Source organism: Heptranchias perlo, chromosome 5 (assembly GCF_035084215.1).
Source record: "Heptranchias perlo isolate sHepPer1 chromosome 5, sHepPer1.hap1, whole genome shotgun sequence".
Taxonomy (NCBI): Eukaryota; Metazoa; Chordata; class Chondrichthyes; order Hexanchiformes; family Hexanchidae; genus Heptranchias; species Heptranchias perlo.
The window spans coordinates 118,191,079-118,208,474 of NC_090329.1; the positions used below are offsets into that span (position 1 = coordinate 118,191,079).

A 17,396-nucleotide genomic window follows, 5' to 3' on the forward strand; every position below is an offset into this window, starting at 1 on the left:
GAAGTAAGTTTTAAGGAGTGTCTTAAAGGAGGAGAGAGAAACGGAGAGGTTTAGGGAGGGAATTCTAGAGCTTAGGGCTTAGGCAGCTGAAGGCACGGCTGCCAACGGTGTAGTGAAGAAAATCGGGGATGCGCAAAAGGCCAGAATTGGAGGAGCGTAGAGATCTCGGAGTGTTGTCGGCCTAGAGGAGGTTACAGAGATTGGGGGTGGGTGGTGAAGCCATGGAGGGGCTTGAAAATAAGGATGAGAATTTTAAAATCAACATCCTCTGTGTACTTTGTATAATGAGTTGAGTTTTTCAGCCACCAATTCCATAGAATCTGTGATCCTGGTGTTTCAGAACATACAGCACGTCCATGGCAATGATGGTCTTGCACTTTTGGAGTGTTCAGTGTTGTGACCGTCTGGCTGATGACATTGTCCAGTGAAACCTCCAGCACTCCCGGGTCTCCTCTTAAATCAGACCAGAGATATGCTTAACATCACCATGGAGAGCCAGTCGATGAAGGGCTGGATTCACGGGGCCCTGGATGTTATCACAGAGGACTTTGTGACTGCATTTGCTCCATCTTCATCCTTTACCTCTGACGAACACAGTGACTCTTCACACCAATCAGTTAGGCCAGTTGAAAGCTTTTGTTTGTGTATGAGGGAATTTAGCAATAGTGTAAAGGGTCGTTAAAACTTAATACTGGAGTTCGCCCTCCCCGAATTCATTGTTCATGAGGAAAAGTTTGAAATGAACAATAAAAACTGGTAGGACCAGGCAGAGGAATTAAACTGACTGATTCTGTATTGCCAATGACTCATTGATACACAAACAATAATCCAGAAACACTGAAGGAGGGGCACACATCAACCCACCTGACTGGAAAATATCACAGAAGCTTAAGGGATTGGTCAAATCTTCTAGATGTTGTCACGGCAACAACCACAGCAGCATGTCCCAATATAATTCACAAATACCAGTACAGTGCAGATGTGGTCTGTCAGGACCGTAGAGTGAATGTGGATGCAGAAACAGTTTTTCCAAAGTAAATGCATTCAGAGTAATGCGCATCCTGTCAGTGATAGCGGTCAGGAATATTGGTTTGTCCGGAAGTTTTGTTTACTTAAATTGACTGTGGTTAACGGTGAATGGAGGTAGATTTGCCTCAGTTTGACTGTATCTGGATGTACTTTGCGCGATGTACTGCACTTTTGGCGGTTCAGCTGACTGTAGCCAGTTAATCTGTCAATTCAAAACAACAACAACTTGCATTTTTGTAGCGCCTTTAATGTAGGAAAACTTCTTGAGGCGATTCAAAGGTGTAATCAGACAAAATGGATACCAAGACAAAGAAGGAGATTTTGGGAGGGGTAACCAAAAGCCTTGGTCAAAGAGGTGGTTTGTAAGAAGGATCTTAAAGTGGGAGAGGGAGGTGGCGGGGAGAAGAGGTTTAGGGAGGGAATCCCAGAGCGTAGGCTCAAGACGGCAGCAATAGTGGAGCAAAGGGAGTGGGGGATGCACAATGGGCCAAAGTTGGAGGAACGGAGAGTTTTGTTTGGGGAGGGGGTGTGGTTGTAGTGCTGGAGAAGATTAGAGATAGGGAGGGTTGAGGCCATTAAGAGGTTTAAACACAAGGATGAGAATTTTAAATTTGAGCTGTTTGGGGACCGGGAGCCAATGTAGGTCAGCGAAAACAGGGGTAATAGGTGGGTGGTACTTGGTTTTTGGATAGGATTTGGGCAGCAGGGTTTTGAATGAGCTGAAGTTTATGGAGGGTAGAGGATGGGAGGCCGGCCAGCAGGGCATTGGAATAGTTGAGTCTGGAGGTGACTGGCATGGATGGGAGTTTCGACAGCAGATAAGTTGAATTAGGGGCTGTAGATGAAGAAGCGGATAGGCCAAGGATAGATCCTTGAGGGATTCTAGAAGTAATTGTGTGGGGCAGGAAGCAAAACCATTGTCGGAGATGGGTGCCTACTATTGGAGATGTAAGAGTGGAACCATGTCCCACTGTTAGCAACAAAAGAGAGGCATTGGAGAAGGGATGGTATGATCGATCGTGTTAAAGGCTTTCAGGAGGATGAGGAGGAATAGTGCACCACTGTCATAGGGCATGTCATTTGTGCCTTTTGATTAGGGCCATTTTGGTGCTGTGGCAGGGTTGTATACTTGATCGAAGAGACATGGAGTTGCTGGAAGATGGGCATGGATTTGGGAGGCAGCAACATGTGCAAGAACCTTTGAGAGGAAAGGGAAGTTGGAGATGGGGTGGTGGTTTGCAAGGACACAGGTTTGAGGGTGGTTCTTTGAGGGCAGGGGTGGTTTTCAAAGCGGGGAGGGACATGAGGAGGGGGAAATCATTTACAATGTTAGCTAACATGGGGGCCAGGAAGGGAAGTTGGCTGGTCAGTAGCGTTGAGAATGGGGTGAAACTAGCAGGAAACGGATCTCATGAACAAGATAAGCTCGGAGAGGACTTGAGGGGAGATAGGAGAGAAACTAGAGAAAGACTCAGGTTCTTGGTGGGGGGGTGGTGGAGCAGCAAAGGATGGTGTCATTATTAATGTCAAAGGAGTCCATCAGTTCCTTGTTAGAGATGAGGGTGGTGGATACAGGAGAGAGGAGTTTAAGGAGATGATTAGTCTCAAAGTTGATCCTGGAGTAGTGATCGGTTTTGGCAGAGGGTAATGAGGGCCCATAATGCTTGATGTGGTAAATCTGATAATGCATGGCTAAATCAGCTATGAACGAGATATGCTCAAATCTGTGCTCCTTGGAATTGAAGGAGCAAAAATGGGGACTATACTAGGGGAATCAACCTGGCTGGGAGAGAGAAAAGGTCGTACTGGGCATCAAAGGTGAAGGAGGGGGAGTGGTTGAGCAGATTGATGGCAGAAATATCATGGTGAACAGAAGGCCAAAGGCTAGGCAGCTGGGAGTTTGAAAGTGCAGTTGTAAGAGGCTTGGGGTGAATTTTATCCAGGGGAGGATGTGGAAGGAAGTGGGGCTGGAAGAATGTATGGAGATGTAGGTGGTGAGGGATACAAGGAAATGGTTGGAGATGGCCTTGTTCATGATCAAAACTATTGGAGTAGAGGGGCCAGGAAAATGGCAAGGGTTGAATATGGATGGGAGAGTTTATATGGAAGGGATGTTTAGGGAAGATAGGAGAGCAGTGCAATTAGAGGAGAAGTAGCAAGGTGAGTTGGATTAGAGATTGAAATCACCAAGGATGAGGAGTTGCTCAATGCAGAGGCTGAGGGAAGATCCTCTGTTGAGAAACTCTGGATGGTGCTTGGGGGAGGAGGTGGGGGGGTGGCGGTGGCATGGAGAATGAGAAATTTAAAGGAGAGACGAGAGGGGTGGAAGGAGGAGAAGGTACCAGCAGAGTAGAGAAAGAGACAAAGGTGTGATTTGGCATTTAGGGCTGCACTGGCGCCACGGTGGGTTGTGCTGGGCAGGCAGTGGAAAGTATAGTCTGGCGGAGAGGCTACAATAAGAGGCAAGATGTCACCCAACTGTGAGCCATTTCCATCAAAGCCAGGATGTCCGTGGAAGTGAAACACAAGGACCAAGAGCAGTGAAGTCCAGGGAGCTCGGGGAGGATGAGAAGTAAATCCATGGGATCAGAGAAGACGAGGGACAGGTGTAGGGAGATTAGGCAAACACAGGGCAGGGATGCAATAAATGCAGTCTTAGCAACATCCGTGACCAAAGGGGGAAAAAAAAACACCATTTTCATTTCAGGCATGCGGACTTAGCAATTTGGAATAATTACATACAATTTGCCGGCACAAAATACTGTGTGTGCATTTTTTTTGGTAGATTTTGCTTGGTCTTTTTTTGGATGGTATAAAATCCTATTTTCTTCTCAGTACCTCTGGGTCAGACAGTTCGTCTGCTGCCAGGCACCCAGACATCTGCCAAAAGATGCTCAGGAACGAGCTTCTTTCTGAATTTTCCCTTCTTTATGTGGGAAGGTGCCAGGCCTTTTCTTGGGGGCTTTTGCTTCCAACCCCTCTTATTTTTTCCCCCATCCCCTTCCCAGCAACATGGCTGAAATAGGAATTTGACTGTTTTGGGGAGGGTTGGAACTGGGCTTTTACTCCCACCGTCCCAACCAGCAATCTTTCCATCTTTGGCAGGAACTTAAAGTTGCAAACGTTTGGCAATTTACAGATTAAATGTTTGGAAAATTGAACGAAAGTGGAACAACTTTATAACCGATGATGCAAATACGTCTTTATGTACCGGTGTAGAGGACTAATCGTGTAGCTGTCATTCCAAGAAATGTTCTTGCCCGATCAGTCACTTGGAATTGTTCACAAGAGTGCTGATTAGCCTAATATGCATCGTGCCAAGTCACATGCTTCAAATAGCTCCTGAATCTGAGAATGTCACACCATTATTTGTCTGCCGTTCTCCCTATAGGATTTAGTACTTTTGTGCTGTAGGTGTAGTTTTTTTGGGTCGGAGCTGTGCACCTGTCGAATAAATATTTGCCTGAGCTATCAAGCGTTGAGGTCAGAAATCGATACATTGCAAAATGCTCAACAATGCATAGAATCATAAAAAATTTACGAAACAGAAGGAGGCCATTCGGCCCATCGTGTCCGCGCTGGCCAAAAACGAGCCACCCAGCCTAATCCCGCTTTCCAGCACTTGGTCCGTAGCCTTGTAGGTCATGGCACTTCAGGTGCTCATCCAGGTACTTTTTAAATGTGATGAGAGTTTCTGCCTCCACCACCTTTTCAGGCAGTGAGTTCCAGACCCCTACCACCCTCTGGGTGAAAAAAAATTTCCTCAGCTCCTCTCTCATCCTTCTACTAATTATTTTAAATCTATGCCTCCTGGTCACTGACACCTCTGCTAAGGGACATAGGTCCTTCCTGTGTATTCTATCTAGGCTCCTCATAATCTTGTACACCTCAATTAAATCACTCCTCAGCCTCCTCTGTTCCAAAGAGAACAACCCCAGCCTATCCAATCTTTCCTCAAAGCTAAAATTCTCCAGCCCTGGCAACATCCTTGTAAATCTCCTCTGTACCCTCTCAATGCAATTACATCCTTCCTGTAATGTGATCAGAACTGTACACAGTACTCAAGCTGTGGCCTAACTAGTGTTTTATACAGTTCCAGCATAACATCCCTGCTTTCATAGTCTATGCCTCAGCTAATAAAAGAAAGCATTCCATATGCCTTCTTAACCACCTTATCTACCTTATCTACCTGTCCTGCTACCTTCAGGGATCTGTGGACATGCACTCCAATTTCCCTCACTTCCTCTACACCTTTGGGTATCCTCCCATTTATTGTGTACTCCCTTGCCTTGTTTGCCCTCCCCAAATGCATTACCTCATACTTCTCCGGATTGAATTCCATTTGCTACTTTTCTGCCTACCTCACCAGTCCATTGATATCTCCCTACAGTCCACAGATTTCCTCCTCACTATCAACCACACGGCCAATTTTTGTACCATCTGCAAACTTCTTAATCATGCCCCCTACATTTAAGTCTAAATCATTAATATATATCACAAAAAGCAAGGGACCTGGTACTGAGCCCTGAGGAACCCCCCTGAAAACAGCCTCCCAGTCACAAAAACACCCGTTGACCATTACCCTTTACTTCCTGCCACTGAGCCAATTTTGGATCCAGTTTGCTACTTTCCCTTGGATCCCATGGGCTTGTACTTTTTTGACCAGTCTGCCATGTGGGACATTGTCAAAAGCCTTGCTAAAATCCATGTAAACTACATCAAATGCACTACCCTCATCTACCCTCCATGTTACCTCCTCAAAAAATTTAATCAAGTTAGTCAGACACTACCTTCCCTTAATAAATCCATGCTGACTGTTCTTGATTACTCCGTGCCTTTCTAAGTGACGGTTTATCCTGTCCCTCAGAATTGATTCCAATAATTTGCCCATCACCGAGGTTAGACTGACTGGCTTGTAATTACTCGGTCTATCCTTCACTCCCTTTTTAAACAACGGTACAACGTTAGCAGTCCTCCAATCCTCTGGCACCATGCCTGTACCCAGTGAGGATTGGAAAATGATGGTCAGAACCTCCGCTATTTCCTCCCTTGCTTCTTTTAACAGCCTGGGATACATTTCATTCGGCCTTGGTGATTTATCTACTTTCAAAGATGCTAATCCCCTCAATACTTCCTCTCTCACTACGTTTATCCCATCCAATATTTCACACCCCTCCTCCTTAACTCCAATGTCTGAATCGTCCCTCTCTTTTGTGAAGACAGATGCAAAGTATTCATTAAGAACCATTTCAGCATCTTTCGCCTCCACACATAGGTTACCTTTTTTGGTCTCTAATAGGCCCTACTCTTTCCTTAGTTATCCTCTTGCTCTTAATGTATTTATAAAACATCTTTGGGTTTTCCTTGATTTTATTTGCCAATATTTTTTCATGCCTTCTCTTTGTTTTCCTAATTTCCTTTTTAATATCACCCCTGCACTTTTTATACTCTATTTCTGTGGTATTGAGTTCTTGGTGTCTGACATAAGCTTTCCTTTTCTGCCTTATCTTACCCTGTATGCTCCTTGACTCCAAGGGGGCTCCAGATTTGGCAGCCCCACCCTCTTTCTTTGTGGGAATATGTTTGCTCTGCACTCCTTGAAACTCCCCCTTGAATGCCCCCCACTGCTCCGACATTGATTTACCTTCAAGTAGCTGTTTCCAGTCCACTTTTGCTAAATCACTTCTTAGCTTAGTAAAATTGGCCTTTTCCCCAATTGAGAACTTTAACTCCTGTTCTATCTTTGTCCTTTTTCCATAACAATGCTAAAACAGACTGAATTATGATCACTCCCACCATGATGTAAAACAGGGCGTGGATTCCTATTGAGCAATGTGTGCAATCCAATTTCTGGAAACGATTCGACGCCTGAAGGCTGGGTAGTAAATTACAGGAACCCTTCTGGAATTTCCCCATATGTGCTCCCAGCAGGCGAGGTTCGGTGCTGAGAGCCGCATCGGGAAACTTGATCCTATAGTGCCAAAACGTTCCACACCTTCACCGTTAGGCTTTATTGAAATATGCACCTCCTCTGTGTATAATTGCTGGTACAATGCTGCATGGTGTTAAGTTTTGTCTTTCCGTTATTCAGAGATATCAAGCCAGATTCCCACCCTTTTATCTCCTGGTTGGTTTTCCGATGTCACTCATTTCCGCCCCCATCCCCCCCCACCGGACCGGTATATTTCAGTAAGATGGTCGCTATGTGGGTGATGAATTTCCCAAGGAGGATTCTCACCCTCATCTGCCGTAACTTGGGTGGAAGAGCTACAGAAACCCTGGGAAAATGGTGAGAATGCTGCGTTTGCCATTTTGTTGGGGTTTCCGCAGCACTTTCTCTGAAGTTACAGTCGATGAGTGGGAGAATCTCCTGGGAAATTTATCCCTCTAATGTTATACGTTTTATTTTATATCATTACCATCTTATTGACGCTGGATGGGAATCTGGCTTGGGCGTAGTGTTAGGAGGTGAAGGAAAGGTTCAAGTGCATTTGATGACTGATTCAGAGAAGCCTTATTTTTGAGGGTTTTTTTTCTGCTACTAACAATTGCTTCGCCATCTTCCTTTGTGCCTTCTGCAATGGGTGTCTCATTTTCTGCTCTTCCGCCAATTCTAAACAGGCCGCAATGGGTTAGAAACATAGGAACAGGAGTAGGCCATTCAGCCCCTTAAGCCTGCTCCGCCATTCAATTAGATCATTGCTGATCTGTACCTCAACTCCATTTACCCGCCTTGGTTCCATAACCCTCAAAACCCTTACCTAACAAAAATCGATCAATCTCTGTTTTGAGATTTTCAATTGATCCCCAGCCTCAACAGCTTTTTGGGGGAGAGAGTTCCAGATTTCCGCTATCCTTTGTGTGAAGAAGTGCTTCCTGACGTCACCCCTGAACGGCCTAGCTCTAATTTCAAGGTTATGTCTCCTTGTTCTGGACTCCCCAACTGGAGAAAATAGTTTCTCTCTCAAATCCTTTGATCATCTTAAATACCTCAATTGGACTCCCCCCTTAATCTTCTAAACTCAAGGGAATACAAGCCTAGTCTATACAACTATTCCATTGCAAATACTCCTGTTTCTTTACTCATCATCATCTTTCAGAATACTATCGAAGGGGGCCAGGGTGGTTAGGTCCTATAGGAGGTGTATGGGACCCATCCGCTGGTACCCCCGCTCCAAAATATACTGACCAAGCTCCAACTGACCCAAGTGTAGTCCTTGAGTTAACACCATATGCTGCAACTTGACCGACAGCCCACTTCTGGCACAGGCAACTCACTGCCACTGCCAGTGACTGTGTTAGGTCCAAACCACTCTGAATTTTTATCCTACAGGGTTATTGCTGGTTACCACTGTGGATATTAATAACATTAGCCAATCAGCTGTGCACAAATGCATAAATAAATGCACCGATGCTTTGTTTTCTGGATCAAGTCAGATCATCCACTTCCCCATTAATAACCGCTGGACGTGGAACTTCAAAGTTACAGAGTGGCACGATTCCCCAAGGCCCAAGGAGTGATTGTTTGTGCCCACGTGCCACAATGCTACCTTGATCAGTCTCCCACCAAGTGAACGTTCACTTTCCTGGCAGCTCCCACAATAGCTTTATTTTAAGGTAGTCCACTGTGTAAGCACTCTTTCACCTAGAAAAGAAAGTTTCTGGGTGGATCATTGAGAATCAAACCTACTCTCCAAGTCATGGCTGATGACACCAGCTGAGCACGGCTATAACGAGGGCCATTCTTCCACCAGCATCATCAGGGAACACATAATTGGAATTCTGAAGATGTGCTTCAGATGCCTGGATTGTTCTGGAGAGGCTTTGCATTATAGTTTGGCCAGAGCCTCAAGGATTATGGAAGTGCGCTGCAAACTGCATAACTTTGCCTTACAAAGAGTCCTCCCCTTGGAGACCCCAGAGGAGAAAAGCATCCAAAGGCAACAAGGGTGGGGTTGGTCAGCCAGCCAGAGGAGCAACAGCAGCCTGAAGGGGATGCGGAGAGACAATCCATTGCTGGCTGCAGAAGATGTGGATGGATGCAAATTATAGGTTAATGACAGGAAAAGCGGATACTCAGTCGTTGAATATATTCAAGGCTGAGGTCGATAGACCCTAAGGGAATCAAGGGATATGGGGATTGGGCGGGAAAGTGGAGTTGAGGTAGAAGATCAGCCATGATCTTATTGAATGGCAGAGCAGGTTCGAGGGGCCTTATGGCCTACTCCTGTTCCTATTTCTTATGTTCTTTCTTAAAACATCATCAGATATATATCCTGTTATTAATGCTTCAACAACACTGGGTATCAGGAATATCGTTGGATTCCTGTTGTTGAGTATTACTAAGAACACTTCCGCCCCCCCCCCCCCCCCCCCCACCTTTTATCAAAATGAGAGGGTCACTCTGCCTGGTATAACTGACTACTGAATGATCATTTGTACTAGGTAGCATAGGATATTTAAAATAAATTCTTCAACCTGCACTGCTACTCAGCAGCAGGACCCACCTATTGTCCTGCCCCCTCCCCCTTCTTCCCACCCATACACCCAAAGCAAGCTCCCAAAAGAGAACTCTCAATAGTACTGGGAGCCCCACACTGATGCACTTGTGATGGAAACCCTGCCAGAGATGAAAATCTGCGTCACTTTGTGCTTTACATTCTTAGACTGTGTAGCTTCCTCCTCTTGCCTTGCCTGACCTGGTAAGGTCAGTAAACTTCATTGGCCGCACTGAATTACTGCTCGTTGGGCCATAGATTTGGCACTGATTGCCCTGACCACCTCCTTCCACTGTGCCTGGACATTACGTTTTAAGGGCTTTCTCTGTTCAATCCCATATAGGGCTTCCATCCTCTGCCTTATTTCGGTCAAGCAGTTCCCCTGCAGCCTCTGAAAACTTGTGCTCTGTGCTCTGCAGTTGACCTCGTAAAGATTTGGAAAATTCCTTTAGTCATTACAGTCATGTTGCCTGGCCCTTTAAGTTGATGCAGGCATTTAAATCCTGTAGCAACATGCCATTTCCCAACCCCAAAATTGGCAAGCTCCCGAGCCAGGAGCCCACCAGATTATTAAAATTAGGCCGAACCTGGAAACCTCGGTGGTAGTTCCACTCTTCGCACTTCTACCGCCGATTGTAGCGAGGAAAATATCCAGCTGTTACGATGTGATAACACTAAAGGGGAAGGGAGGGGAAGATTTAGATTAAATAAAAGAAAAGACACGTTCCAGAAAGCCATCAGTTCTGGTCTTCCCCGGTGTGACAAGTTGCTATTTGCTCTTCCACAAGATAGACTTAGATGAGGAAGGTTATTGGCCCATCCATGAAGAGCCTACAACTTCATACCCTCTCTCTTTCCCCATCACTGTATTCAGCTGTGTCTTAAATTATTCGACTGTTATGTTTCCACTGCCCCACCCGGAAGTCCATTTCATGATTTACTCATTCTTTTTGTGTGAACAAATACCTGACATTTGTCCTAAATTGGCCTTTTACCAGTTTGAAAATTGTGCAGTGGTTCACTCTGCTGATCATATTCCTGACTGACACAATTACCTGGCTCCTTGTAGACCAGGGAGCAAAACAGTCAACTGCTGGAGTAACGTCAGACGTAACCTTTTTGGTGACTTATTTTGTAGACCCATTAAACATATGGAACAAGCTTTCTCAATCAACAACTGCAAGTAGGCTTGCAGCACTCCGGGCTGCTTTTGGTAAATGACCAGCCAATCTGGCTCACTGGTGGAGCTGCAGACCCACTAGTGAGATTCTTGGATTCTTCTAGTTTTTCCCCAGGTGACCCTACCCGAATAGGAAGGGTGGTCTTGGTTAGTCAAGCAGCAGGAAATACATAGAACTTACAACACGGAAACAGTCCATTTGGCCCAACCAGTCCACGTCGTCATCTACCATCCATACGAGCAATTAGTCCTAATCACATTTACCCACCTTGTGGATGAAGGAATCTGTGAACTTTTCTAATCCAATCTTGAATATGGACATAGTTTCTGCCTCAGCCGCTAACCCTGGAATTGAATGTCACAGCCTCACAACTCTCTGTGTAAAGAAGTTTCTCCTGCTCTCTGTTCTAAATCTCTTACATTAAATCTATTGCCCCTTGTTCTAGACACCTCAACTACTGGAAACAGTCTGCTTCTATCTAAATTAGTTGCTAAATTGTCTGTACCCACGTCCCCTGGTTTAGCAAAGTTGGCTCCCTGCAGGGGGAGGGTGTACAATCCATATTGGGTAATTAGAAACTCTAACTGGATGGATTTCTCAGTAGTTTGGTTTGGAGATTCTTAAGCAAGGTAATGAGTTTCCACATGTCAGATGTCAGCTTTGACTGACATAATTTGTACAATTTAATTGGTGTGTGTCAGAGTGCTAATGAAACAAGACAGATTGAAATAATGATTAAACAGTGTCATTTGTTGCCGAACAGACATTCCACATGTGCCTCCTTTGACCCATGTGCCACCAAGGACTGCGCCAACGCCACCGGGCAAACTGCAAGTTATTGCTGAAAACAGCAGCGATGATCTGTTTGCAGCGAAAATTCGCGAAGAGATCAAATTCAAGCCCGGAGCAGCAAACATCGTAATATCTCAGGGCAACGATATAAGCTTCAATTGTTCGGTTGATGTACCCGGCATTCACCAGGATCTACGTATTAAGTGGCTGAAGAATGGCACGGAACTAATTGATGGCCACCGTTGTTTGTTCAAAGGGATTACTCTTGGTGCCAGCGATGGTAGATTCACGGTCTTGAGCAGCTGCAGGTATTGTACTGCGTTCGGAAACTTCTTACTTAATACTTTTGGTTTTAGAAAACAGTATTCCTGATGCCTGTGATTTGGGCCTCTTCTCAGCACGTTCCTTATTACATTGTGTGTCTTTTTAAAAAAAAACATGAATTCTTGATCAATGCAGCTTGTGGGTATAGTCCATTGGAGCTCTATTAGGATGTGCCAGAGTAGGTTGTGCCTTGAGGTTCCCCCACATGCAAATTCCTGCTACTGAGACCATGTTAGGATGAAGCTACGCGATGCATTATAGCAAGTCTGGGAGCAAGGAGGTGACAGAAGGGAGGGGGCAGGCAGACAAGCAACTTCTTAGCAAGCAGTTGAAGGACAAGCCCTGATTAATTCCTGGGATGAGAGAGTTGACCTATGAAGAGAGGTTGAGTAGAATGGGCCTATATTCTCTGGAGTTTCGAAGAATGAGAGGTGAACATAAGAACATAAGAAAAAGGAGCAGGAGTAGGCCATCCGGCCCCTCGAGCCTGTTCTGCCATTCATCGAGATCATGGCTGATCATCTACCTCAACACCATTTTCCTGCACCATCCCCATATCCCTTGATGCCTTTAATATCTAGAAATCTATCGATCTCTGTTTTGAATGTACTCAATGACTGAGGCTCCACAGCCCTCTGGGGTAGAGAATTCCAAAGATTCACCACCCTCTGACTGAAGAAATTTCTCCTCATCTCAGTCCTAAATGGCCAACCCTTTATTCTGAGACTGTGACCCCTCGTTCTAGATTCCCCAGCCAGGGGAAACATCCTCCTTGCGTCTACCCTGTCTATCCCTGTATGGGGTGATCTCATTGAAACATATAAGATTCTGAGGTGGTTTGACAGGGTAGATGCTGAGAGGTTGTTTCCCCCTGGCTGGAGAGTCCAGAACCAGGGGGCATAGTCGCAGGATAATGGGTCAGCCATTTAAGACTGAGATGAGGAGGAATTTCTTCACTCAGGGTTGTGAATCTTCGGAATTCTCTACCCCAGATGCTGAGTCGTTGAATATATTCAAGGCTGAGATAGATAGATAGATTTTTGGACTCGAGGGGAATCGAGGGATACGGGGATCGGACAGGAAAGTGGAGTTGAGGTCAAAGATCAGCTCATGATCTGATTGAATGAATGGTGGAGCAGGCTCGAGGGGCCGTGTAGCCTGCTCCAGCTCCAGCTCCTGCTCCTGCTCTTAGTTCTTATGTTCTTGTGATTAAGATGATTAAACAACAAAGCGTGGTTGTTGTGCTTCCAAATAGTGTTAGTGCTGCAGATGATGTTGCTAACATCAACTAACAACAGGAGTAAAGTGTACCCATATAGCAGATCTGTAAAGCGTCACCCTCAAGCTTGGCTCATTTCAAAATAAAAGTTGTTTTTGGTTGTTTGAAATAAAATCCCATGAAAAGGTTTGTATTGTAGCTACAGAGCACTTGTCTGCTGCGATTTAAAACATTTTTGGAGTGTATTGGGGTAGAAATTGGTTCTCTGTGCGCCTGTTTTACAGGAAAAAGGATCAATTTCGGGGCTCAAAGTCCTGCACCCCAGGACGCCTGAAGAACATCTGACCCAAAATTGGGTTGGCTGCTTAAAACCACTATTAGGCTCCTTGCCTATGCTGATGAGGAGCTTAACAGCTGTTTAAAGACTCTTACCAGAAATTGGGCTGCCCTGAGCAGAGGAGGCCTCGGGCCTGCTCTGCTTAGGTTTTCGGGATGTGGATGCGGCCTAGTCAGCGGCTGCCACCAGAAAGATAAGTAAATTTTTTTTTTCTAAAACTTTTAACGTGAAGCCAAGAAGAGCGGGCATGCTCCTCCCGGCTCCACAGTTCTTCTGCCGGCCATGATCGTCCCCCCTCCACCCCTGGGATTTACCATCGGACCACAGCCGGTGAGGCTGGTGGCTCGAAATTGCATGCTTCCATCGGATGAGCAGCCTGAGGATGTGCTACAGGCACTGGCAGCACGCTCTGAATAGTTGAGGCCCAAAGACCATTTTCTTTCGATCTTCGGGCACAGGGATCGTTTCTTGTGCCGATTTGGTGCTTTAAAAATGGCCTAGAATAATATCTAGGCTCTTGTATCAAGGAGATGGTGGCATTCCCTTAGTGGAAAAATGCAATGTTACAAGGTGAATTATTCTACAGGGGAATATAGCAATGAATAGTGGGAAAGAATTACATTTGTGGTAAATGATTGAAATTTAAATAAGACTCCCCGTTTAAATGTCTTCCACTGCAAAATGTTTATTGAAATTCCTATTTCGGATGAGGGCGGGGGAGCAGGAATGTTTCTGTAGAAATCATTAGTAACTGGAAACTTAGAGTTCGATGCATTTTATAAATTGAGAGTAATCTGTACATTATTTCCACAGAATCGTTAACGTACAGCATTCTGATGCAGGTGCCTATTTCTGTAGGATACAAATCTCTAATGTACCTATTGAATCAGAGACGATCATTCTTCAGATAGAAGGTATGTCTTTCACTACGGAACATTATCTTGGAACCATCTCGCATGTTTTGCCTGCCTGCTCGGTCAGGGACTTGTACATAACCTTCTGACCAAAAGGGAAAATGGTGGGCAATTTAGTAATTGATGAGATGGCGCCAGGAATTAAAAAGTTATGAGGAGAGATGTGAGATACTGGGACTTCCCATTCCATGGGCAGAGGAGGCTAAGAGAAGATTTAATCAAGGCGCTTAAAATTATGAAGGGGTTTTAATGGGGTGAAAGGGAAATAATATATTCTCTGTATGGGGAGAATCATCAATTTAAAATAATCACTAAGAGTAAGGAGGGAGGTTGGGGGGAATTTCTTTTGCACAGAGCGTTGCTGGAACGTGGAATGCTTTGCCATAGGGAGTAGTTAAGGCAGAGATTGTTGTATCTTTTAAAGGAAGAGTTGATCTAAAAAAAATTGAAGTGGAGGAAGAGAGAGCAGGGCAGTGGGATTAGTTTTGAATTGCACTAGCAAAGATCAGGTGCAGATTCGATGGGTTGAATGGCCTCGCTCTATACTTTAAACCTCTGTGGTTCTGTGGTTGTCCATTTTGAGGCTGAACACCATCCACATTGTAGCTTAACTATTTAATAAAAATGGGTTGCAGGTACCAAGATAAAATACAGTTCCCTAGCTCATTTGGTTGTACACTTGACTGCCATCAGAGATACTGAATCTTTGAGTGGCTATCATACGTCACGCTTATTCATCAGTTCCTCCTTCAGGTTACTGGATCGAGGTGTCACCTAAAAGCAGAGCGTTCCATTCCAAAGGAACTGCCTTTTTGCTGCTTTGCACCACACAGGTTGAGCTTCTACCTGGTCTGTTTCAGATTAGCATAAGTTGGGAGTTGGGACTTGTTCCGAGCTCTCTCTCGATACTGTTCTGTAGCCAGCTGCAAGGATGTGTACGGCTAAGGTGACTTGTTCACCATTCTTTAAGTTCTTTCATTTAAGGGAGGCTCCTGGCTTCCAACTCAACATCTCTCCTCTACAATTCTTCTCCCTCTTCCAAAGACTGTCTAGTTGAAATTGGATGATCATCGTGTGTATTATTCTGGATATGAACCTCTATCCTATCACCCTGTAGTACAGCATAATGCAGTAACCCCACCACCGTTCCTCCCAATTTGACCTTGGAGCATCTACTCTATCCTTATTGACCAATGTAAGGAATCTTACAACACCAGGTTATAGTCCAACAGTTTTATTTGAAGATCACAAGCTTTCGGAGGCTTTCTCCTTCGTCACCTGACAAAGGAGAAAGCCTCCGAAAGCTTGTGATCTTCAAATAAAACTGTTGGACTATAACCTGGTGTTGTAAGATTCCTTACATTTGTCCACCCCAGTCCATCACCGGCATCTCCACATCATGGCTCTTATTGACCAAGACAAGTTTGTGGGCGTATTTCCTGCCCAGTCAAATGTGCCAACGCAACTGGAAGGGAATAAAAGACTGTGAGCAGGCTAAAGAGATGCTTTGAGTAGAAGGGGAGGAGGAAGGAAAAAGTTTCCAAACGTGTTTGTTAATCTGGTATGGAGAAAATTTGAGTCACAATTTGTCTTTCACTTCTCCTTCCTGTCATGGGTTTTGGCACTCAAATAGCAAAACTCAGCAACAGGAGTTGGGAAAGACTGAATGGTTAAGAACATAAGAAATAGGAGCAGGAGTAGGCCATACGGCCCCTCAAGTCTGCGCTGCCATTCAATAAGATCATGGCTGATCTTAGATCTCAACTCCACTTTCCCACCCTATCCCCATATCCCTTGATTTCCTTAGTGTCCAAAAATCTATCGATCTCAGTCTTGAATATACTCAATGACTCAGTATCCACAGCCCTCTGGGGTAGGGAATTCCAAAGATTCACAACCCTCTGAGTGAAGAAATTATTCATCATTTCGGTCCTAAATGGCCGACTCCTTGTATTAAGACTATGACCCCTAGTTCTAGACTCTCCAGCTCGGGAAAACAGCCTCTCAGCATTTACCCGGTCAAGCCCTCTCAGAATTTTATACGTTTCAAAGTCTCATATCTAAGTTTGCCGATGACACAAAGATTGGTGGCATTGTAAGCAGTGTAGATGAAAACATAGAATTACATAGATTAGGTGAATGGGCAAAACTGTGGCAGATGGAATTCAATGTAGACAAATGTGAAGTCATCCACTTTGGATCAAAAAAGGATAGAACAGGGTACTTTCTAAATGGTAAAAAGTTAAAAACAGTGGATGTCCAAAGGGACTTAGGGGTTCAGGTACATAGATCATTGAAGTGTCATGAACAGGTGCAGAAAATAATCAAGAAGGCAAATGGAATGTTGGCCTTTATATCTAGAGGACTAGAGTACAAGGGGGCAGAAGTTATGCTGCAGCTATACAAAACCCTGGTTAGACCGCACCTGGAGTACTGAGAGCAGTTCTGGGCATCGCACCTTCGGAAGGACCTATTGGCCTTGGAGGGAGTGCAGCGTAGGTTTACTTGAATGATACCCGGACTTCAAGGGTTAAGTTACGAAGAGAGATTACACATATTGGGGTTGTATTCTCTGGAGTTTCGAAGGTTAAGGGGTGATCTGATCGAAGTTTATAAGATATTAAGGGGAACAGATAGTTTCTCTCTATCCACCCTATTTCCGCTGGTTGGGGATTTTAGGAGTAGGGGGCACAGTCTAAAAATTAGAGCCAGACCTTTCAGGAGCGAGATTAGAAAACATTTCTACACACAAAGGGTGGTAGAAGTTTGGAACTCTCTTCCGCAAATGGCAATTGATACGAGCTCAATTGCTAAATTTAAATCTGAGATAGATAGCTTTTTGGCAACCAAAGGTATTAAGGGATATGGGCCAAAGGCAGGTATATGGAGTTAGATCATAGATCAGCCATGATCTTATCAAATGGTGGAGCAGGCACGAGGGGCTGAATGACCTACTCCTGTTCCTATGTTCTTATGATTAAGGCAGCTATTAGAAATGATAATTCAGAGTGACCCGATGGCTCAGTTGGTAAATGCACCATCCAGCGTAGAACTGAAGTGTGAAAATCAGGAAGGTCTCCAAGTTCGATACCTGGTCTTATG

General features: G+C 44.8%; 1 protein-coding gene across 1 annotated transcript in view; it reads left to right on the top strand.

Annotated features, from left to right (window-relative positions):
* The window catches only part of mertka (c-mer proto-oncogene tyrosine kinase a), a 150,260-nt gene that overhangs the window by 17,326 nt on the left and 115,538 nt on the right, over nt 1–17,396 (top strand). The window contains exons 2-3 of the mRNA XM_067985306.1: nt 11,472–11,808; nt 14,194–14,294. Of these exons, the coding sequence (XP_067841407.1) occupies nt 11,472–11,808; nt 14,194–14,294 (438 nt within the window). The remainder of the gene's footprint in view (nt 1–11,471; nt 11,809–14,193; nt 14,295–17,396) is intronic.